The 24,386-nt window shown below is 39.8% G+C and overlaps 1 protein-coding gene across 1 annotated transcript; it reads right to left on the bottom strand.

Annotated features, from left to right (window-relative positions):
• Window positions 1–1,231: 1,231 nt before the first annotated feature.
• LOC116765003 (DNA replication complex GINS protein PSF2-like) lies at window positions 1,232–4,623 on the bottom strand. Its single transcript, XM_032654044.1, is given in 4 exon segments — window positions 1,232–1,532; window positions 1,534–1,723; window positions 1,726–1,976; window positions 4,508–4,623. Coding segments are annotated over 4 exon segments (858 nt in total).
• Window positions 4,624–24,386: the final 19,763 nt, after the last annotated feature.

The following is a 24,386-nucleotide window of genomic DNA, read 5'->3' as shown; positions in this document are numbered from 1 at the left end:
GCGGCTGGACCCGTGAGCCATGGGTGCTGAGCCTGCGCGTCCGGACGCTCCGCAACGGGAGAGGCCACAATGGTGAGAGGCCCGCATACCGCAAAAAAAAAAAAAAAAAAAAAAAAAAAAAATAATCAAGGTTTAAGTACTGATTCTTAAAAAAAATGAAAGCACGGAAGGGTAGAAGTGGAATAAAAAAGTTTGGTAATTTTCTCATTCTACATAGAAGAGGTCAGGATAGGCCCTTAAAATACTAATATTCATAAATAAAGATATTTGAAGTTTAATATTTAAAAAATGCAAGCCTAACAGTTATAAAACAAAAACAGGATGTTTACCTTTAAAATGAAAAGGAAAAAATTAAATAAAGTATAATGTAAAGGAAGCACAATAAATCAAAAGCATGAGACTAAATTAAAGAAGACCAGACATATTAATCATGAAAATACATTTAAATACTTTGAAATTTTCTATTAACAGGCAAATCTCAGACTGTGTGCAAATATCAAAACACAGATGTCATTGGCAGTGTAATTTTGCTATTAAAAAGCTCAAAATCTATTCAGAAGAGAGATAAAATTTTAAACACACCGTATAAATCAAATACATATGTATACTTAAAAATAAGAAAAACTGGAAAAGAAAAAGAATTAACATATGAATTCAGATGCTAGGAAAATAATAAAATAAAACTAAAGAAAATAGAATGAAAGAATTAATAAAATTAAAGACAGGAATTAACGAAGCATTGCTGAATTTTTTTTTTCTTCCGTCTTCATTGTGTATCAGGGCTTAGAGGACAAACATGGGTCAACCGTCGCTAGCCACTCATCTGCTCTCCTCCTCTGTGTGAACCACTTCTGTAGGAGATTCTAAATTTAGCTCAAGAGATCAGGATCAAAAAGGGAAAAGAAAAATGCCACGGCCTCATCGGCACTCCCGCTATCTCCCTATCTTTTGAAAGCAACAAGTGACATCACCCAGCACTCACCTGCGCATGACAGTTTCCAGCCGGGACCACTCACCTGCGCATGACAGTTGCGAGCAAGAGCCTGAAGGCCCTGCTGGGGGAAACCGCTTGTTCTGCCAAAGCTTTTTTTCTTTCCCGTATGAAAGGCCAGCTGGCTCCTAGATACAGATGTGGAATTACAGCACGTGTCGAGGACTAAGCACAAGCCTTTCTAACAATGCCTTCTAACAATGTTACAGAGCCGTTCCTTGCTTCACTGCACTTTTTTTTTCAGACATTCAAAAGTGGTTCTAGAACTCCAGAAATGTGAGTCTCTCTATCCAGTCCTGAGCGCTCACACACCAGCCGGGAGCCTCCTGCCTCAGACAAGGGCCTGGACGAACCTGTCTCTCCCTCGAAGTCTTGAGACTGGGCACCTTCAGAAGGTTGCAGGTGTGTGCGGAGTTTGTAGTGGAGCTGGTGGGAGGAAAGCCCGGGGGTGTTGACCTCCATCAAGGTTAAGTTATCCAGCTCGGCGCGTGTCACCCGTTGTCTCACTAAGCTGTCGGCAGACGCCCGGAGCTTGGCTAGCGAGTGTCCAGATCTCATCTGCTTTTGGGATGTTGTCCGAAACCTTATTTAGCAGGAGTTTCCTAAGTTCCCCTGGAGTAAGGGCTAGGTCTGGGGGGAACGTTTCTTCCTTTCCTTCATGATCCTTCATCTTCTCCAACTTTTCTGTGTCTGTCCACTCGGGAGGAAGCAGCCGACCCTTCTTGGGTTTGGGTTGATCGCCCGCCACAGAGGCACCTGCACTGGGGAGACAGGGCGGAAAGGCCCCAGGTCGCCCCCAGTGAGGTAGATCTTGTCCAGGCTGAAGTTCGGGATAATGGGGACCAGCTCCTTCTTAGCCACAAGCTCCAAGTCCTTGGCGGCGCCAGTGGTAGTCCTGGGACACGCCCTCAGCTCCCAGGAAAATGCACGGCGGTGGCTGCTTTCCTGCCACTTTCCCGCCACGGTGCAGGACCTGCCCCCTGAACTATTTTTAGAGTTATTTTATCCCTAAAACTAAAAGCTGATGCTCTTTAAAAAATCAGTAAAATAGATTTAACCTTGGCAAGTCTGATTTAGTGAAATATGGAATACATCTATTTAAAATTAGAAATTGGAGTTTTTTAGTTATCAGTATTGAAGTGATTAAAACATTAAAAATAATGGGTAAATTGCATGGCAACAAATGGAAAAATCCAGAAAAGTGGATATTTTTCTAGAAACTATATGCAGGAAGTTGAAAAGGTCATGTGTACATGAACAATAAAAAGAATAGGAGAAGATAATTCAATTATTATTATTTTTTAAATAACAGGGGGTAAAATTTCTTCATTAAAGAATCGCAAACCCCAAAAGCCTTAAAAACTGACTGGCAAATTTGATCTAATAAAAAATTTAAGACTTCTACTAAAATATCTCAAAAATAAAGAACAGGAGAAAATGTTGGCCACACATCAATAGATAATGGATAAATATGCATAAATATAAAGAGCAACTGTGGATCTAAAGGAAAAAGATAAACAGTTAAATAGGAAAATGAATAATGGATATGAATAGGCAATTCATTATATTTTTATTAATTAATTAATTAATTTATTTTTGGCTGTGTTAGGTCTTTGTTGCTGCTCGCAGGCTTTCTCTAGTTGCGGCGAGCGGGGGCTACTCTTTGTTGCGGGGTGCAGGCTTCTCCTTGCGGTGGCTTCTCTTGTTGCAGAGCACAGGCTCTAGGCACGCGGGCTTCAGTAGTTGTGGCACGTGGGCTCAGTAGTTGTGGCTCACAGGCTCTGGAGTGCAGGCTCAGTAGTTGTGGTGCATGGGCTTAGTTGCCCCGTGGCAAGTGGGATCTTCCTGGACTAGGGCTCGAACCTGTGTGCCCTGCATTGGCAGGTGGATTCTTAACCACTGCACCACCAAGGAAGTCCCAATTTATTGTTGAAGATACTCAAATGGTTGATAAACATATGAAAATTATTACACTTCTAAATGCAAATTAAAATAATAAAGACACTCTTCTTCCATAAGGTTGACAAATTTGAAGTAATTGATAAGAACTATTTTTGGCCAGAATGTGAGCAAACACTGTTGATGGGAAATAAATTGCTGAAGTCTTTGATAATGGACAGAAATTTTATGTAAAGACATCATTGGATTGGTATTTGCCTGTGTATGTGAGTGTGTGTGTGTGTATACACATATACATATGTATATATAATTATATACATAGGTCTCATATATAACATTTTCATATATAACATATGAAAACATATACCTATGTATATATATTTTGCACTTATATGAATTTGTGGAGAGTAGAATAGAAGGATTCACCCTGTGATTTCCTCTGAGAAAAGGAACAGGGGCTGGTGTAGTGGTAAATGAGGCTTTCATGTTATGCTTCATGTACTAGGTGTTTGCCTCATTTGCTTTGTTGTGTGTTTTTTTTTTTTGTGGTACGCGGGCCTCTCACTGTTGTGGCCTCTCCTGTTGCAGAGCACAGGCTCCAGACGCTCAGGCTCAGCGGCCATGGCTCACGGGCCCAGCTGCTCTGCAGCATGTGGGATCTTCCCGGACCAGGGCACGAACCCATGTCCCCTGCATCGGCAGGCGGACTCTCAACCAGTTCACCACCAGGAAAGCCCTTGTTGTGTTTTTTAACAAAGAGAAATATAATTTATTACTTATTTAAGTAAAAATATAACTTCTTGCAAAAGAAGGAGTGGAGGTAATTTGTATTCTAAGAGCACAGAGAAATCATTTCAAGGATACCCCAGTGGATATTTTGGTTATGAAGTAGATAGTTGTGGAATATTCTATTCATTAAATTGGTTAGCAGAATAAAAATTCTAGGACTGTCTCACGATGATTTGGAAGAGCCTAAAGCTCTGGTGCATTTTCCCAAGTCATTAAAACTCTTTGTATATTTAATTTAAAATTACTACCTAACATTAGGTAATATTTCTCTGTCATTCAATTTTAAGTTTCTTACAATTTGCCTTTTAAAAACCTCCAGCCGTGAAGGGTCATTTTTGTGTGCACGTTTGTTGCCACGTCTATTTATTTTTCAGATTGAAACACTATAGCCTGTAAGCTCCCTCACCCCACGTTTCAAAGCCGTGATTTTCTTAGGCTATTAGGAAGATGTTCTTGTGGAGAGCTCCTTGGACTGAGAATTTCCTTTCTGTTTTTATGTGAAATACTCAAGGAAAGGCCTTTCTGTAGTTGCGTTTCTGTCTTTTACAGATATGTGTAGATCAGAAATATTTTCTGTCTTCAACTGCATTCTTCAACCCTGAGTCATGTAGGCCTGTCAGATTCAGCCTTGTAATTTTGCCTTTATACTACTTTTCACGACTAGCATTCTTTGGGCGCCTCTATGCTCTCTCTGAAGCTTCACTCTCTTTTTTACACTTAGTGTTCCTGACCCACTCACCTTAGCATGTATTTCCACTAGTGTTCCTTGAGAGTAAAGTTTTTCACTTCTGAAAATGAGTATTTGCTCTGAATGTCTCCGGAACCTACACCGACAAAGCTGTGTTTGATCTTCTCACGTTCAGAAGCTCTGTTTGCTCTCTGTGAAACTTGTATCCTGTAAGGACATTTAGGCTGTTCCCAGATCCTTTAGTCCCTGCCTCCATAGGGTTATCTCATTTTGGTTGTGATTATTTTGGAGTAAGATTTGGTTCCCACGGCATGTGGTATAAGTGAGTATCCCCCTTTCACTCCTCAGTGCTCCAACAACATAGTTGCTACGCTATCCAGGGCACACAGCTCTTGGTGTTTGGGCCACACTCATGCCTGTCCTAAGTTCACGGGGATTCCTTGTTCCTAGTTTTGTAGAGGATATTGTCCATAGTTTTGTTTGTTTTGTCTTCTTTAACACTCCTGATTTATTATTTAGGAGGGTTTTGGGCAATATTTAAAAAGCTATACTGCTGGCATCATCACACTGCACAGTGGCTGGTTTATTTGATATCAGGAGGCTTCAGCTTTTGTTTATGTAGTGAAATCTATCAGTATTTTCATCACCAGCTTATTTAGAAATGTGAAAATAAGGGTATTTTGATATTTTAATTTTAACTCATGTCTTAGCTTTTTTGGAATGTAGCATTGATTGTTGATTTTCTTTCTCCCACTACTTAAAAGGCCATGTGAGGGCGGTGATACTATCTTATTCATGTCTGTGTTCACATCACCTGGCACCTACAAACAAATGCTTGTTGGAAAAAAATGAATAAAATGTTTATAGTTCATTATTATTACTATAATTCAATAAAGTTTTCATTCTTGGTCCACCTCTTACCTCTTCATACCTCTAAATTTCTACCCTCCCTTTTTCTGCTTTCTTTTTTCTCCTTAGCAGGTGTATTACTATCATGTTATATCTTTTTTTTTTTTTTTTCATTTGCGTCCTTAAAATCTTTTATTGTTTTCCTGCTGCTTATAGGATAAGGTCAAATCCCCCTTGCATGGCAACTCAGTCCTCCCTGATCTGGCCTGGCCTATGCCTGCGCCTGCCTCTGTCCCATCCCACCTTCCCTGACCCTCCATCCGGTCACGGTGCTTGCATCGTCTGGAAAGCAACGCATTCTTTCTGTATGTTCCTGCTTTAAATTTTTACTTGTTTATCTCCTGTTTACCTCCATTGTCTTCCTGGAGAAATAGCATAAATACCCCTCCCCTTCATACTCCTAAGTGAGTATTGCCCTTTCAGGTCAGAGAATATTGTCATCTTTTTTTTTTTTGAGATTAAGTTTTTATTTTATTTTATTTTTAATTAAATTTTTTTAACATCTTTATTAGAGTATAATTGCTTTACAATGGTGTGTCAGTTTCTACTTTATAACAAAGTGAATCAGTTATACATATACATATATCCCCATATCTCCTCCCTCTTGCGTCTCCCTCCCACCCTCCCTATCCCACCCCTCTAGGTGGTCACAAAGCACCGAGTTGATCTCGCTGTGCTATGCGTCTGCTTCCCACTAGCTATCTGTTTTATGTTTGGTAGTGTATATATGTCCATATCATGTTGTATCTTACTTATCTTGTTTATTTTGCCTCTCCATCCTCACCGCTGACAGGAATGTGAGCTTCCTGAAGACAGGAATTTTACCTGTTTTCTTCACTGCTCTATCCCTAACATCTAGAGAAGTATCTGGCAAAGAATAGATATTCAATAAATCATTCTTGGGGTGATTTTCTTCCTTAAGAATGAACTTTCATAATCCTCATTCTTACACGTGTGAGGTGTTATCAGTTGAAATCATGGAATTTCTAGCTTTTCAGAAACATCGCTGAAATTAATGAAAAAAACGAAAAGTGAGATCATCTATTTTTATAAGCATATCTAGTTAAAAGAAAATAACTCATTAATTATAAAAAATTTTGTATCATTTGCAAAACGTTAAATTATTTTAACAGAAATGCTCTAAGTTTAAAAATGAAGATGTTAATTTTTCCTTATAGTACCACTTGGTTTACTGCCTGCTTTGGGAAAATGGCTGACCATAACAGTTTTCTTTTTTTTTTGTACTCAAGTGCTTTACTAAATGTTTCATTGGGTGAACATATCATAAGCATGTTAAAAGATTCCCATGTTATGATAAAATATATCTTATTTGGTTTTAACAAGCAACTATTGCCTGTTTTTCCTGCTGTCGTGTACAACTGTACGTGCAAGTTCCTTGAGGCTGGTATTGTGTTGTAATAGCTTTTCTGTCCATGGCAGCTGGCTTAGAAACAGTTTGTAGTATGTGCTTATTAAAAGTTTATGAAAGAAATTAATCTCCATTATAAGTCCTTGATATTACCCATATTTTAAATGGATTGAAGTCAGTGATTTAGCCAATCTCTTTATTTGAGCTAAAATGAAATGTTGCAAAGTTACACTAATGATGGTGGCCATGAAAATACAACTATCAGATCTCCAGCTGGTGGAGCATAATTGACTGACAGCACTAGCGGCTGCCCTGCTGGCCCCCCCATCATGTTTGCCTTGAGACCATTCTTCCTGGTGGGCTGCTCCCAGCCAATGACTGACATAGTGGGGGTACTAAGGCAGCCCCTTCCTATGAGATATAGAACTCCTTTTATGGGTTGACTTGAGGAGTCCCCATCAACCTTGCTGAAACTTTTGAAACTGTGTTGCAGTTGGAAACTCCTTCTACCCAATCATCTTCCCTTGTCTTCCTTTTCACAGGTGTCAGACCTGCATCTTGCCCCCCCCACCAGTAAATCTTTTGCACATATAACCCTATCTTGTCAGCACATCTGAATTCACACAGAATGCTCACGAACAGTTTCTTTTCTCTTCCTAGATAGGTCACACGAATGTACAACACAATACACATTTGATACACAAACTGATATTTAACTTAGATCCATTGTTATCTGGTTTACAGCTCATACCAAATAATCATAGAGGCATAACAGTGCAGAAAGATAACATCTGTGTCTAAATCATCCCTGACACCAGCACACTATCTTTGATGGAAAAATTGGTACAAAAACAGGAAATGTCAATCCACCCATCTAGTCAAATACTATTGCTGTGGTTCAATGATAAGAGATTTCTCAGGCTGCTTGAAGGTGACATTGAAAGGGCTTAAGCTTTAGAATAAGAAAGGTGGATTCATAGGAAATTATGTACATGGCAGAAATCCTGAGGCTTCATGGAGTGACCAGTAAATTATTTAATTAATTAATCAAAATGTATTTTTCCAAATATCATCTTATGAAACCATCTGACCTAGTCTGAAGTATAATGACCCCATTTCATAGACCTTCTTATAAATTCTTAATTAAATGAGATTAACCACAACTAAGACCTACGGTAGGATTTCTTTTATATAGATTGTGACTTTTCTGATATGTCAAATAGGAAAAAGAATCTCTGAACTCATACTAAATATTCTTTTCTTTCACATTTATTTCACTTGGCATTATTTGTATAAGAAGGAAACAAACACATAATATTTTAAAAGCCCTATAAAACAAATAAGCAAAATAACTCCTTTGGATCCTTTTATTTTATAAATTCAACCTTTGAAAGTATAAAAATAAGCCACAGTGAATATGAATTTCCTTATAATTTTCTCCTTTTTTGAACCTCAGTCTCAAATGGCTTCTCATTTTGGAGTGGAGGTGAACATTGGATGTGTTGAAGCTAATTATAAATGCTAGGAGAGATTTATCAACCTATGGAGCGACCGTATCCTTAGGGTGCAATTGTGTGGTAGGCCTGTGTGGTTTGAAATCTGTCTTCAGTGATTTGGATACGGCCCCACCTCGGCACTGGGACACATCACCTGCCCACCGTAGGGAGTGACCAGAGTTGCACTGCCAGGTAGTGTCAGGCCCAGGTGCATCCTCCTGCTCTAGGGGTAGTGTTGAGAGGCAGTTCCATTTCAGTAAATAATTGAAGCAAATGGTTAATTAAAGGAGAAAATCTGGTTTACTTTACCACTCACAGTGGACTTCTCTACACCCAGGTTTCATCTGCTTAGCTTGCAGAAATGAGACAAGTCACTCTTTGTAGAGGAAGCGCCTACAGAAAGTGGGAGTGGGTGGGATATTGACATGTAAGAGAGAAAAAGGAGGTGTGACAAAGTGTTTTGTTAAGCCTGGAGCATTTGACAGGCTCAGAGGCTATGGCAATCAACAAGCTCTCCTTCCACAATCAGTAGACAGCCGTCTTCTTTCTCCTCCGCCAGATACTTATAACCTTCTTAATCAAATTGGAATTTATTGGTCATACATTCTCTTGTCTAGTCTCATTCAATAACAGGTCTTTATGTGCTAGTTGTTCCAAGTTCCATCCAGTTTCCCATTGCTTTCCAATATATGTTGTCCCCCCCTATGCACTTCTGTTTGATTACAGCCATTTCTGCTCTGATTGTAATTTTTCTGCTGATGAAATTAACCTTTTACTCCAGTGTGTCCTAGTGACAACGCATCAGCTCTCTTTATTTCTTCACCACTTGTTTTTATATTTTTTCCTCCTACCTTGTGAAGCTGACAAGAATTTCTATTTATAAATGAAACCTACTTGGTTGCATGACTTGAACTACTGTCAAGTTCTGACTGTAACTTGGACATCATGCATGAGGGAAACGTATGTTATATTTTGTACAAATCTGAGTTGTGCTGCAATGCAATGGTAGAGAATGAGAACTAATTGGGGAGAGGTTAGGATAGTGAAGCAAAGCTATGAAATGCTACTGTTGCTGATGAAAACAGGTATTTCATTCGTTTATTAAAATGATGCTCTTCTTACTTTTAAAACAGGTAATAGAAATGGAATCGCCTCTAGCAACCTCCTTTTCCTCTCACTCCTTTAACATTTAAACATCCTGTGCTTCTGTAATGGATGACAAAGCCTGCTACTTGGAACAAAACAGGAAAGGCAGGACTTCAAATTATGAATAGGTGTATTTTCTCCTAAAAACCTGCCTCTTCACCATTTTAGAAATATGCCTACTCATTCTTCATGGTGCTCATATTGGCATTGATCTTTAAAACACAAATCCTCTTGCTAGAGTTTTCTTAAAGGAAAGTAGAAAGAATGACACATGAGATAATGCCCTAGATTGCTTTTCTATGTAACAGGAGCCAGCATGCTGTTTCGAGTTTTGGCTGCAGTATGGTAGTCTTCTTGCTTTCAATTGTTCAAACCCATTTATGTTTTTCATGCCAAGTTGGATAGGTTTGTATTTTTATTTTTCCCATTCTGAATGAGGCTCTTCGGATGAACCGTATCATCCCTAGGCTACTGCATGGGAAGGTAGCTTCTAACACCTTTTAAAGAGTTCATCTACTTCAAAGCAAGGAGTCTCTTCTTGTTGCTTACTAGATAACCCTACCCTTTTTGCCTCTTGACTTGCAGCAACCCGTGCTAGGGGCTCTCACCCAATGATGCCATAGTCAGTAGATTTTCTTTTAGAAAGAAGAGGATTACCTACAGCAAGCTCCTTTTCAAAGAAGTAATTTCATGGGTCACAATCTATTAGCTGACAAAGTATAAACAAAAAATAAAGAAAAAGAAAAAAAAATCAAGAATTGATTAGTTGATTTAGACCCCAGCAGGCTGTACTGCTGTTTTGTGTGTATTCCCAGAGCCAGCCAGAACCTCTGCTAGCCCACATTTGTTATTTATTTATTTTCACCCCGAAGCACTAGCACTGATTGCAACAATTGAGTGACTTGGATGGCAAGGTGAACTGTGAAATAACAAAGTCTCTGTCTAGCTGGTCATGTGGATAATACCGAATAGCACCAGCCAGCTCCTGCCTGTGGCTATGTCAGCTGAGCTATCCAGAAACATTTTTTCTCTCATTGATTTTTTAAAAAAATTTCTATACAACCAGGATTGGGACCCAGCAGGTTTGGAATGATGCCAGCATCCCATGGAGTCAGAAGAAAAGCCCGAGAATAGGAAGTATATTGACACAAATTATTGGACAAAGTGCAATAGAGGTGACAGAACAAGCTACTAAGGTGTTTGCTCTGTGAAGGCTTTTTAGGACAAGAGATTTGGGACAATGAACTACAAATGGAACTGGTGATCAGGGTCAAAAGAAGTCTCTTTCAGCTCCTTTTGATAGAACAACTACTTTTGATTGCTGAGTAGAATAAAATCTTTGCATTCTCTGTTAATTTTTTTATACCGTTAATTGCTAAAACCTATTCAAAATAGCAGAATTTCCAGCTGTTGTCCTTGAATGAAATGACCTTAGGAAACAGAATTAATTGTCGTATTCTTCCTTTGCATCCATGATAGTTCCACATAAAAGATAAAGACCTCAGAATATGTGCTCTTCTTTGCAAAATACCTTAAAATATGCCTTACAAATAGTATAACATGTAGTACCTAAGCTACTCAGGCTGCCTTATAAAGGGTTTTGTAAATAAACATATGTCATGTTATATTAAATAGATGTAACTAAAAGTCTTGCACTGTCTCCTGATCCAACTCCATGCTGCCTACCCACACAGCAATGTGTAAATTTAAGAATCTATACTGACTTCCCTGGAAAAGCTCCCATAAGGACATTTGGCCAGATCTTTCCTGGTGAGCAAACCTTCTTCTGTGTGTACATTGGGAACTTTGAGAAAAGCACAGATATAAAACAAATACTGGGGAGTGTTTAGTTAAGAAAACAGTGATCATGGAAACCCAGCACATGTTAACAAAGTACAAGTCTTGGAAACAACATCTAGTTTACCTTTTTATTACAGATAATGGGGCAGATAAATTACATCCTAGTTGGGCAGAGTATATGATCCAAAGTGTCAAGATAGCCTCTTGAGCAAAAAGAATGTACAAATATTAAGAAAAGTCTAGCTGGTTGAATGATCATAGCCTAATAGTAGTGATTAATGGATTAATAAACCAGAGGGGACTTATAAAACTATTTAATTCAGAACTATTTTGTTCTAACCCAGTTAGATATTTTTAGTGATAAGTTCAATGCTTATCAAATTTTCAGGTGATTTATAGTTAAATGCTAGATAAAATTAGTATGTTTAGAAAGATTTCTATAAGGAAAAGTTTGATTGAAATTAATAAAATTAAATTAACAGAGATGGTGTAAAGTTTTCTACATTTAGGAAAAAAAATAATTGCATGAGGTCAGGATTCAGGAGGCCTTCCATGGCAGGTACAGTATTTGTGAAAAAGTCCTTTAGGTTTTATCTACATAGAAGATTCATATAAACTATCAGTGTGATGTGTCTGCCAGAAAGGCCAGTGCAATCACAGACGTGGTAGAAGGGCTGAAGGGACATAGGTATCCATATAAGCTCAACTGCACACATGTAGAATTCCTTTGTCACAGTCAAAGGGGCACAGATGAGTTAGAAATTATTCCAAGGCGTGCAGAGTGAGTTATAAGAAATTTAAAAGTCTTTCACTATTTATTTACTCATTTAACACTAATAGTGTTCCCTAGTACCTACTATCGCCAACCTCAATGTCCAGTATCCTTTTGTAATCACTGCTTTAATTGTCATCACAACCCCTTGACATGTAGTTCTTATATGCATTATCATTTCACAGATGAGGAAGCTGAGACTTACAGTGGTTAAATGATTTTCTCAAAGTCACTGAAATACTATGTGGTAAAGCTGGAAATTTATCTGACTCCGGTGTCCCTTGCTATTAACTGCTGTGCTGTGTAACAAAAAGAACGCTACTCCCTTCCATGGTTACCTCAGAGTATAATGCAGGGCTGTACATTCAAGATGCAATATACTCTGGTCCCAACCCACCTTTCCAGATGACTCCTTGCTATATCCTTCAATCCATCCAGTGCTCCAGCCCAGCTAAATGAATGTTCTGCTTTGTCTCAGCCCCTGTCCTTTGATCTTGCTGTTTGCTCAACCTGGAATAGCATCTTGCCTTGGCACTCCCGTTTAACTCCAACTTAAATGTGACTTTCTTTATGAGGCCTCCTGACTCCTTAAAATAAATGAAACAATCCCTCCTCTAAACCTCCACAGTTTTAAAATACATACCTTTTGCAACTAATAATACTTTTCTTCTAATACTCCTTTTTGTACATCCTCTAACTCTAATAAATAGTAAGCGGATTGACAACAATGGCTATGCCTTTGCCTTGTTTCTCAAAGGCATCAGCTTAGGCTTGTGGCTTACACCTATTAGTGATTCAATAAGTATTTATTGAATGAAAGAGTAACATGGATGTTTGTGGTGGGTGGCCTGGGGAGAGAATACTCTCAAGAATATCACGAAGGATTCTGTTAGGTGAGATACCTGTTGAAATACAGGTTGCTGTCTATTAAGTTGATCTGAAATCTGAGAAATGTTGGGGGTGGGACGTTATTTAGTGCTTGTATTCCAATGGAATTGTCTTTCAATAGAATAAAATTTCATCTCATTTTGTCTATCATAACTGGGCCTATTTGGAAGCAGTTTGAGTCAGACTGGGGAAATTTAGAATTGGGAGTTTAGGTTATCTTGAACTGGGAGTTTAGGTGTCAATTTTGGGGATCATCCTTATCTTAGAAAGCATAAGTGGACTTCCCTGGTGGCGCAGTGGTTAAGAATCCACCTGCCAACGCAGGGGACACGGGTTCGAGCCCTGGTCCGGTAAGATCCCACATGACGTGGAGCAACTAAGCCCGTGCGCCGCAGCTACTAAGTCTGCACTCTATAGACCGAGAGCCACAGCTACTGAAGCCCACGTGCCTAGAGCCCGTGCTCCACGATGAAGAACAGCCCCCGCTCACTGCAACTAGAGAAAGCCCGCACGCAGCAACAAAGACCCAAAACAGCCAAAAATAAGATAAATAAAATAAATAAATTTATTTAAAAAAAAATGAAAGCATAAGTTGGCAGATGTGGTGGGGCTGGAGGAAGTGACAGATTTCCAAGTACAAGCATGATGAGATATGAGCACAGAAGCCAAATCTCAAACATGGATACTAAACCAAATGGAAAAGATGCCTCTTGCACATGACAAATCAAGCTGGAAGAAGAATCCAAGATTTATGGTATCCAACCAGGCAAGGATTTTCATATATTTACTATACAACATAGGGTAAGGCCATAGGTTTTGAGTGTCCGGGTTTAATTCCCAGTTCTGCTACTTCCTAACCGTGTGACCTTGAACAACCTACATAATTTCTCTGAGGTTTATTTTCCTCACTTGTAAAATGAAAGAATAGGAATTTGTACTGACTTCATAGGACTAAACACATTAATGTACGTAAGTTGCTTAGCACAGTACCTTGCGCATAGTAAGGGCTGCGTAACTTTTAGCTATTGTATTATTATTTATCTATATGTGTTTTGAGTGGCATATTTTTGGTAATAAGGCACTAATGATATGTCCAGGTTAAAAATATCTGCAGTCACTTTTTTGAGTGTATTGTGGCTTGGTTGTTACTAGCATCATGACCTCAAACAAGTCAACAAAACACTATGGCACGTTTTTTTCACCTATAAAATGAACATATTAACTTTCATATGTACCCTTAGTATTTTTAAGAATCAAAAAATATGATGCTTGGGACTTGTTTTTTAATCTAAACAATGCTACAGAAATGGAAAATGTTTAATCATTCAACAGATAGCTACTGAGACCCTTGTATGGATTCAGACTGCAGAAGAGATAAAGGGAAAGCATCTGAGGACCCTAGGGGGGCTTGTCGGGTGCTGGGGGGACAGCTTCCCTGCGGTCTCCCAAGGCTGTCTGTGGTAGCATGACCCCGATTTGGCCTTCCACCTTCTGTATATTGTCAGCTCGTACACAGGGAATCCATTTCTCTAGCCAAAGGTGCACATTATCAAAGCTCCTGAGACTGATTTATGAAATCAGAATGCCAACTTATTACTCCACAATAAGAAAACACAACGTGCCACGCAGCCTGGAATCAGCACTCACGCATGCCTGTCACATTTTGTCCTCATCAGCTGAACTGCAGAGGAAGCCAAGCTATAGCTAGAAGGGTTTGGGTGTAAATCTGGAACTTGAATCACGGGAATTAGAAGCTTTGAAGGTTGACCTAATGCAGTGAATCTTCACAAATGTGTCAGCCCCGCAAAGGGGCTACAACACCTGAAAACGCTCAGCTAAGGTTGCCTCTTCCTGGGTGTGTTTTTGAATTAGTGCTAAGAATGCTCACCTCAGTGGTTCCTTGTTTTTGCTGACATGGCTGACTAGTCCTTTCCTCTGAAGGATGCTTAACAAGTGAGCTAATAGAAAATAAAAAGAAACCATCTGTTGTTAACATCTCCTTTCCCACTTACACCTCAGGAAGGAGAGGCCAGCGTTGTAGAACCAAGGGTAAATTATCCTTATGCTACTTCTTCTCCCCCAGGGGAAAGTTCACATTGAGGAGAGATAAGGGAGAGCCAGGCTAAAGGGAAAATAAGTGAGGTGAGGGACTTCCCTGGCGGTCCAGTGGTTAAGAATCTGTGCTTCTTCTGCAGGGGGCACGGGTTCCATCCCTGGTTGGGGAACTAAGATCCCGCATGCTGCTTGGTGCGGCCAAAACCAAACCAAACCAAACCAACAAAGAGGAGTGAGGAAGGATGAGGGATTGGGTGGAGGAGTTCTGAGAGGCCTCTACCCTGGACCCTGGGTGGACAGTCAGGGTTGCATGTTGGGTACCTGGGATGGGGTCCTATGCAGCCTCCTAAGAGGATAAAGAGGCGGTGTGACACAGGGATGCCTACAGCCTGAACATTAACCGCGGAGACCTCGAGACTGACGGTGAAAGATTTCTGTGGCCAGGCTTAGCATGGGAACAGAAGGCTGCTCTGCAAGCTCAGATGGTATCAACAGTGTCCTAAGTAGACTGGAGAGCAGGGCGTACCTAAATGTTTTGGTCTATCTAAAACCCCTGGGGAAATTCCCTGGCATTCCAGTGGTTAGAACTCCATGCTTTCACTGTGGAGGGCCCAGGTTCAATCCCTGGTCTGGGAACTAAGATCCCACAATCTGTGCAGTGTGGCCAAAAAAGTAAAACCTCTGGGACTCTCTCATGATCTTAGAGAACCGGAGAGCTCCATTCCACCACAACAAATTATTAATAGCTAAGTTTCAGTCAACCAGATATGTGCATGTACGAGAAGGCTCAGAGTTGATTGGTCTGATTTTGAACTAAAAAGATATATTCATTTCTATATTTTGTTGATTTTAAATCTCAGTCTAAGAGGGCAGCCTTTATTTTATTTTCCAATTCTTTGGAGAAACCTTCTTGTAGAATACACGTACTGAAAACACAGAGGGAAAATCCCCAGTCCTGCCATCCAGGAAAGCACTGTCTTCTGGGGATGACATACAAATAGATATGTCATTGGGTCATGAGGATACTACTGTTAAATGTCATTGCAAAAATGATGTGTAGGGTACATAGAAGTTCCTATTCCAGAGCTGGGTGGGAAGAAGGGGGCAAGTCATCGAAGGCCACCCCCCAAGAAGAAGATGCCCTAACCCTTGTTTTAGGCAGAGAGCAGGTCATGAGTATGTTCCTGGAGGAGGCCACATTTGACCTTTTTCAAAGAAAGAAATGGAAATGACTTACTTGGAGAAGGAATTTGCATGTAGAAAGTCCACTGGGTTTGAGGCAGTGCAAACATTTTGGAAGCGTCTAATTTGAACGAATAAAATCTCTGCAAATATGTATGAAAATGACATTTCCTCAGTGAGTTGTTTATTATAGTGATTTTATTTTCCTTTTGCGGGGTCCATCCATATTCTCTTATCCAGGCAACCCGCTGACCAAAGGTAGATAATCATGAGATGACTGGCCTGGAGTATGCATGTTGTTTCTGATTAGGAAGCTGTCCATAGTCACTTGATCCCTTAGAAGTCTTGAACCTAAAATATTGTTTCCTTAGCAAAGCACTAAAGATCTGAGCCAATCAAAGCACTTTCAGGGTATAATTTACTTGCCTGTTAGAATGTAGTGAAATAATTCTTTGTAATCATTATTTATTGATCCACGGCTTTATCTCCCTTTATTGTTCTCTCTGTTGGAAGAACTTGTAAAAATATAAAACAGTGAAGTGATGCAGAACCTGGAAATTAACTTTGAATCTTCTGGGTTCTGTTTTGAAACATTTTCCCTTCTTTTATAATGTCTTCTGAGTTGATGATGATGATGATCTTATTTCTTCAGTACTACTTATTTGCTCACTTATTCAAATTTTATATTGCTGAAAAACCAAAGGTTTAAGAAAAAGTTTGATGGGTAAGCATTAAAAATTGCAGAAGTCAGTGAAGATGGAACGATCCACTTAGAAATAGTCAGGGGAGGGATGTAATTACAGAGGAGCTGATGAGATGGCAAAGATGCAGTATTTGATGAGGTCTTATGGCTGTTTAGTTTGCCCTTAGATGATCAGATATTTAAAAGCTTTGTATTTGAAAGCTAGTAAGAAGAGCACAGGATGAAGATAGAAGTGTGGCATATACCCGTGATATACTCAGACTATTAGAAGGTCCAGACAGAGCTAGAAAATACTTTAGAAAAGTGCGAAGAAAAATATAAAAGATGCACTTAAGGTCTGTTTGGAACAAGAAAAAATGCTCAACTTATATTTTTGTCTTCTTGGTCAAGAAGACCATGGTTTTATGTCTCTGAGTGCATCAAAGCTAGTTCCTTTGCTAGGACAGCTCCTGCCCTGAGCATCTTACCTAAAACACAGCCTATGTTCTCTCTCATTCCTTTTTGTTCTCCTCTTATTGGTATTAAGTTAAATTAATGAAAATGTACCTCAGAGACAGAATGAATTCAGGGCAATTAGAGATTTCAAGTCTGAGGATTCTTTGCAATTAGCATATCAGGTATGATACACAGAAGTAGCTACGGTAGGGCATGGGGAGCAGTGTGGGCCAGAGACGTGAGGGGGAAAGTACAAGATGAGGGGGGTCACGTCCTCAAGCATCCTTGGCCAAGGGTTTCTCCAATTCTCCAGGGAGGAAGGAGTGTTTACACAACCATTTGTGAATGAATGAGTGTTTTTTTGGTTTTTTTAGTACTTTTACATGCAATTCATTTCTATGAACAACAGACTTGTCCACTTAAAGTTAAGTCAATAGAAATGGTGTCTCCCTCAAGGTAGTCTATGGCACTTCTCTTAGAGTGGTCTATGGTAAAATACATTTGGGGAATCTTGGATTATATGAGGTTATATAAATTTGTGCGTGAGAGTGCATGTCTAAGGGATTTCAATATATTAATAAGAGCATTTTCCAAATGTATTTTTCATAAAAACCCTGCCAGTTATTTCTTGTGATTAGAATTCAGTGGAGTTCACTTTGGGAAATACAGGTAAAGGTACAACATTTGAATTAAAATTTCTCATAAATCGTTAACATCTTAATGTAGTACATGTAATAAAGGAAAACTCAAAGTATACAAAATATAATTTAATTCTTTAACAAATTACATATATTTTGTAGAAAAAAAATGTAAAATGCTATTTCTTGGAGCTATTGACTGTGAAATAACTTGGCTTCACTTTCAACCGGAAGTAGGAGAGAGCTGTTTATTGCATTTAGAAAAGTGTTTGAAGAAAATATGGTTCCTTTTATTATACAGAAAGGGGTAAATTGCACAAAGAAACAAGTTTTATTGTTTGATTTGAATATCACATTTCATTCATGCTAAGTCATTCTAGTGGTTGGTGTCTATTACAGATGAAGTGCCACAGTGCCTTTCTGGCCTGGAGAATTCCGAGAAAAACAGTCTGTAACACTCTTCCCACTGTGATGTTTTACAAAAATAGTGAGACAGACTTAGGGAGACAAACATATGCACAATACGCAAACAAACAGCTATACACACATACAAGCCTACGCTTATTTTGAAACACACGTATTTTAAATATAAATAGTGTATTGTATAGAATGGGGACATTAAATTTCATTTAACTCCCTTCCCAACCTTTTTTTCTGAATTTATAAAATCCCAGTTAAAGAGCTCTCTCAGGCAACATTGTGCATTGTGGGAAGGACTTGAATGGGGCTGACTTCACTGATTTCTTGGTCTGTTTTGACTTCAGGAATGAATAGTCACCATATATACCCCCTTCACAGAGTTAAGCCTGAAATAGGTGTTTATCCGTGTCTGGACTTGCAGTCCTTAGATAGACTCAGTCTGATTTCATATATTACTTACAGGGCTTCCCTGGTGGCGCAGTGGTTGAAAGTCCGCCTGCCGATGCAGGGGACACGGGTCCGTGCCCCGGTCCGAGAAGATCCCACGTGCCGCGGAGCGGCTGGGCCCGTGAGCCATGGCCACTGAGCCTGCGCGTCCAGAGCCTGTGCTCCGCAACGGGAGAGGCCACAACAGTGAGAGGCCCGCGTACCGCAAAACAAAAACAAAAACAAATATTACTTACAATTTCATGTGTTATTAACAATAATGGAACAGTAAAGTACCTGATGTGTTATGATTTGATGTAGATTCCATCCTTTTCCCTCTTATTGGTAGTACTCTTTCAGGATCCTAAACAAACCTTTCTCTTTAACTTTTAGAAAAAGCTTTGTTATTTGTTGAGCATTGATCACTGGTCCTGGCTCTCACGGAAAAAACGCCAACATTGCCCTGGTTTGTGGAGTGTTTTCTGGAAGCACCTTTGATAACGTCAGAAATGAGGTCATACTGTTCTGGGAAGAAAGTGTTTTTCATGAACTTACGTTTCTTCTTCCATAAGGCACTGATAATGGCAGAAAACAAGTCATTGTCCAAGGTAAGACTTTGTAAAACTAAACATTTTATAATAGTTGAATATGTTTTTAAAAAGCAGAAATTTTGAGAGTCTCATTAAGGTAGTTTCAGCTTTGTTTCAAATCAATTGCTAAAGTAATTGGTGATGCCCTTTCAAAAAGAGAAACAGAGTATGCACTGTTTAACATGATTCATCACTTTCCAGAGAAGGCAAAGGCAAAGTATAGTTGTTTTTGTTTTTTTTGAGTGTCTCATAATTGTAATTTACACATACGAATCCCACAGGCATATGTCACCAACAGATGGTATTTATTAAAAATCCACATGCATTCCTGGATGGTTTAAGTGTCCTTCTGCTTGAAGGCAAAGAAATGGATTAGATGACCTGTCAAGGTCATTCTACTTAACTTTCAAGAGTATGATCTGGAACTGTCCCACTGCTTAAAATGGGTTTATTTTAAATATATGTCCAGGTTGAGTGTGTTTGCCGCAAGTGACACTATATACAACTTGAATCAGACTAATAGAAAAAGCACAATGTATTGACTCGCTTATAAAAGGGTGTGGTCGGTGTTGGCATTAGTGACAACTGAATTCAGAGACTGGAATGTGTAAAGTCGGCTTTTCCTCTTTCTTCTCTGCTTCTCTCTGTGGAGCGCCCATTCTCTCATCAGCAGATAGACTTGGCAGGGAACATGGGTTCAGTAACGGATGCCTCCGTCACCAAAGAGAAAATACGTCTTTGCAGCCAGCTCTGATTAGGAATCTTGGGCAAGATTTTATTTGGCCCAGAGCAATCCATATAGCCAGATGTTGAAGTTTGAAGATTGGCTTTCCTGGGTCATGGGTCTTTCACTGCCCATGATCTTATTCATACCAGGATTAAGAAAGACAAAAGGAGATTTCTAGGATCTTGAGACTGCCCCACCCAGCCTCCAAGCCAGTGACTTCACCATAACAAATGGTCCAGAGACAGTTTTAAGAAGATTGTAACTAAAACTGAATATTCACTTTTTCCTAAGAGTTTATCAGGATCAGTATCTTCATGCTGTACTTATTCTTGATCTCAGTCTTCACCAGAAGTCCAGGCCCCTCAAGACATATGTGGTTACCTTTATACACCTCCATTTGGCTCTAGAGATCCTATAATCTGATATAATCTACACACCTCCCTAGTTACCATCCTTCTTCCTCTCTCCTCTCTCCATACCCCCACTGCCTATACACGCACCGTGCTTTCTGGATCTCAGGTTATTTTATCAGTAAAATTGTGTGTCATCTTTAACCTCTCTAAATACTCCTTTTCCCTTCTGGTATTATTGAAACCTAACTTTCACTTGAGGATGTTGGATTCTTCTACAGCCTTACAGCCTGTTTAAAAAATTTTTTTTCTCTCTTTCTCACACCCCATATAACACAATGCCTAGAGATGGTGTAAATGTCCTTTTTTCTTTTATCACCATTCAAGTTCATTTAGCCCTTCATTGCCCTAGAACCTGAGCTGTTTGAATTGCAGTGCCCCTCCTTGTTGCAGTATTTACCAAGTGCCTGGTAACTCTGCCTTATTTATTAGCAGTTTAAACATGATTCTTACCTTTTTGTCACCACCACCCTCCTACCTTTCTTCTGGTGACTTTAGCATCAGTTAGATAACCCAGTCCACAGTCTGGCTTTTCACATCCATGAGCTGCTCACTTCCAATGATCATTTCCTCAAAACCAACTCAGGTATCCAACCCCTTGGAGGTACTCTACAGATTTTCATTTTGATAGGTGTACCCGATTCTCTCTTATAAGCAACCCACTGTAACCTCAGCATTTCCTGTTTTTCTAGCTTACTAAGTCTAGTGTCACCTGCTTCTGTAATTATTTAGCCCGTAAAGATTTTCCAGTCATTTGACTCTATTATCCTATCATATTTTTTGGTCATTGGTATCCTTCACATCCTCAGCATCTCTCCTTAGTTTAGATTCTACAATTCATATGAAATTTACTTCCTTCCCTATAAGATCAATTCCAGTATTCCTCTCTCCCACCACTGTACTCACAAGCAAAACCTCAACCTTGTGAAGCTCATCTCTCTGCCTACTCTGTGCTTGTTCTTGAGAAGCTAAATGTTGCTGAAGAACAACACGCAAATATGCTAATTTGTTTCACCTAAATTTATGACAGTATATCTCAAGTAAGTTTCAGGGGTTCCTGGCAATCTTATCATACCTTCCTGTCGATTTGCTGTACCACCATTAAAAAGAATGATGTCATTTGTTTTTCTTCTCAAAGTCCCTTTACTCATCCTCAACTATTTATTTCATTTTGTTTTTTTGTGGAGAGAGAAAATTAAAAAGAGTTACCTTATCTTGCCTCCATCAAATCAAGTAACCAACTTGCGTCTGCATTGCCATCTTCTGCATTGCAGCTGCACGTACCATCTTGTCTTCTGCTTGTAACGGATGCTCTGTTGCACTGCTCAGATCTACCTCTCAGGATTAAGGTACTTCTTTCTCCAGTCTGGCGTAAAAACTCACCTCTCTCTTGCCCAAAGCAAGAGAGGTGGCACCTGGAGTGGTCTGAGGAGACAGAATCTAAAATGAGATTTTGGAACCGAATTGCCACCAGCCACTTGCAACGAGGACCAGTGAAGACCCCATCACTGGTGGTAGGAAGAGCGTGGGAAGCTCTTGGCACATTGCAGTGGTGCAGCTGTTAACAATTTTCATTCATGATGAGCTGGAATGGGATGGAAGAAAATGCATCAGTGGGGCAATATCTCAGGTGCTTTAGAAGATTGGAAGAGGTAGTAATTATAAGGATTATAGAATTTGATTGTTGTTGCTGGGAGTCATTGATGCATTCAATAAAAAAAAATTAATGGCTAAGTGTGGAAGCAAGGGGACCTTCTGAGAAGCATATGAAGAAACTCTAATCTCCTGCAGCCAGAGGGTAAAAGAGCTGAGGACCAGGCCCAGGACCTAATCATAAGAGCAACAGAACTCACAAGAAAGTTGATTTCTTAGTCCCGGCAAGTCTTATGCCAAAGTCACGGCCCTAGTTGGAACAACTGGAACCCTGATACTTTGGACAGAGACATCTGGACTGATGTACTGGAAAACATTATAACTCAAGATTTTCACGAACCATCTGTACTTGTAGTAGTGCTCCATGTCTCCTATTCCCACTTGCTTGAAGATGATGAAAACCTCTGCTTTGCAAAATGGGACATGTCCCCATCCCCACCTTCAGGATATGACCCTTCCCCTCTCCTTCAGGCCACCAGAACAGTAACAAGAGTGAAGTCACAGAATGAACTGGTCAGAGAGATGAAATGCTGAGCCTGTAAGGGGAGGAAAAGTGCTATTCTAATAAACAGCTGAAGGACCTAGCCAAAATACACTGTCAGGAATCTGAAGATATCCCTAGGACTGGATTATGAGAGTACTAGAACAAGAGGACCATTAAAGAAGGTTGGATAAAGAAGAGTTTGTTGATAGGAAGCACTGTCGAACACTGGAATATTTAATTACCTGGCAAGGGCCCTGGAGCTAACATGTTGCTGCTTTGGCTCTTGAAATCTTGAAGAAAGCAATGGCCCATTCTAAGTGTGATAAAAATGCCAGAACTCTTGCAGAAAATGGTAGAAGAAGGCTCAAAAAACTCAAATAAGTGGGGCTGAGAATCTCTCCAGATGGCCGTGTTTAAAGGGGGAGGACACTGTCAGCCAGCATCGCCAAGAAAGCATTAGTCCAAGGGGCACTTGCATCACTGAGAAGGTAGGTAGTAGCCGTCTAATACAAGCCAGGACTGAGAGTAGGGGATGGTCTTACAGAATTGACCTCACTGATAGCAAAAGGAGTCATCAGATTCTCAAAATAACAGAGGCCCAGTGACAGCACGTAACCATCAGAGGCAGGGTTTCCCTGGAGATAGATTTGGGGATGGAAAATTTAGGGCAGAAGGTTTATTTCTTTGCTAATTGTCTATCCACCACTGTGTTATAAGATACTTGGGGGCAGGGAATTGCCTGCCTCCTTCACTTGCATATCTTCAAGTACAGAAAATATTGCTGGACTCATAAAAGGCTTCCAACAAGTGTTTGGAAATGAGGTTATTCTAAAAGAGTGGGAGTGTGTGGGGGGGCAGATATAGGAGCCCTGATGCTGGAGTCCTTGTGAGATTTTTTTATTATTAATTAATTTATTTTTGGCTGCGTTGGGTCTTTGTTGCTGCACGCGGGCTTTCTCTAGTTGCGGCGAGTGGGGGCTACTTTTTGTTGCCATGTGCGGGCTTCTCTTTGTGGTGGCTTCTCTTGTTGTAGAGCACAGGCTCTGGGCACGTGGGCTTCAGTAGTTGTGGCACACGGGCTCAGTAGTTGTGGCTTACGGGCTGTAGAGCGCAGGCTCAGTAGTTGTTGCGCACGGGCTTAGTTGCTCTGCGGCATGTGGGATCTTCCCAGATCAGGGCTCGAACCCATGTCCCCTGCATTGGCAGGCGGATTCTTAACCACTGTGGCACCAGGGTAGTCCTCCTTGTGAGATTGTTGGCAACTCAGATTTGTAATTTCTATGATATGTTTTGAACAGTTTAAAAAGTGACTGTGGACCTTTAAAAATTAAAAGTAGATTTTAAAATTATAACCCTTAATAAAGTCATCCGTTTCAATGTTGAAGCGTAAAAACATTTACCTAAGTTTTATGTAAGCTCTTTATTCAGAGGTATAGTTCCTGAACAGACAGCCAGAAGTAAATCTTTCCCTGCGCTGTAAGTACAGCCATTGTGAGAAGGGAAGAAGGTGGTCATGATCATTTTTGTTCCAGTTAAGAAAATGAAGCCTTGAAAATTAGGGAGGAAAGTGTTGAGTTAGCTGGATGCATTTCCTGGTGAGAAAGTGTAGGGAAATTTAAACCAGTATTTTCCAAACTGTGTTACTGAGAACATGAATTTTGTGAGTGGCTAATGCATGTTCTATGTTCAAAAGTGTTTATAGCTGTATCTAAGATCAAGAAACACTGCCGTAGTATTTTGTGTGTTATGTACAAGGTGAAAGCACACATATTAACTATTTGACTTTCAAAAAAGATTATAATATTCAAAAAAGATTATATTTCCAATGAGTAGCATGATTTCCTGTGACTCATGGTTTTATTAAAGAATTAGGGAAAAGAAAATCTAAGATTATGATAAGAAGAACTAAGACTAAA

This window comes from Phocoena sinus, chromosome 14 (assembly GCF_008692025.1).
Source record: "Phocoena sinus isolate mPhoSin1 chromosome 14, mPhoSin1.pri, whole genome shotgun sequence".
NCBI lineage: Eukaryota > Metazoa > Chordata > Mammalia > Artiodactyla > Phocoenidae > Phocoena > Phocoena sinus.
This window is presented reverse-complemented; position numbering and strand designations above follow the sequence as displayed.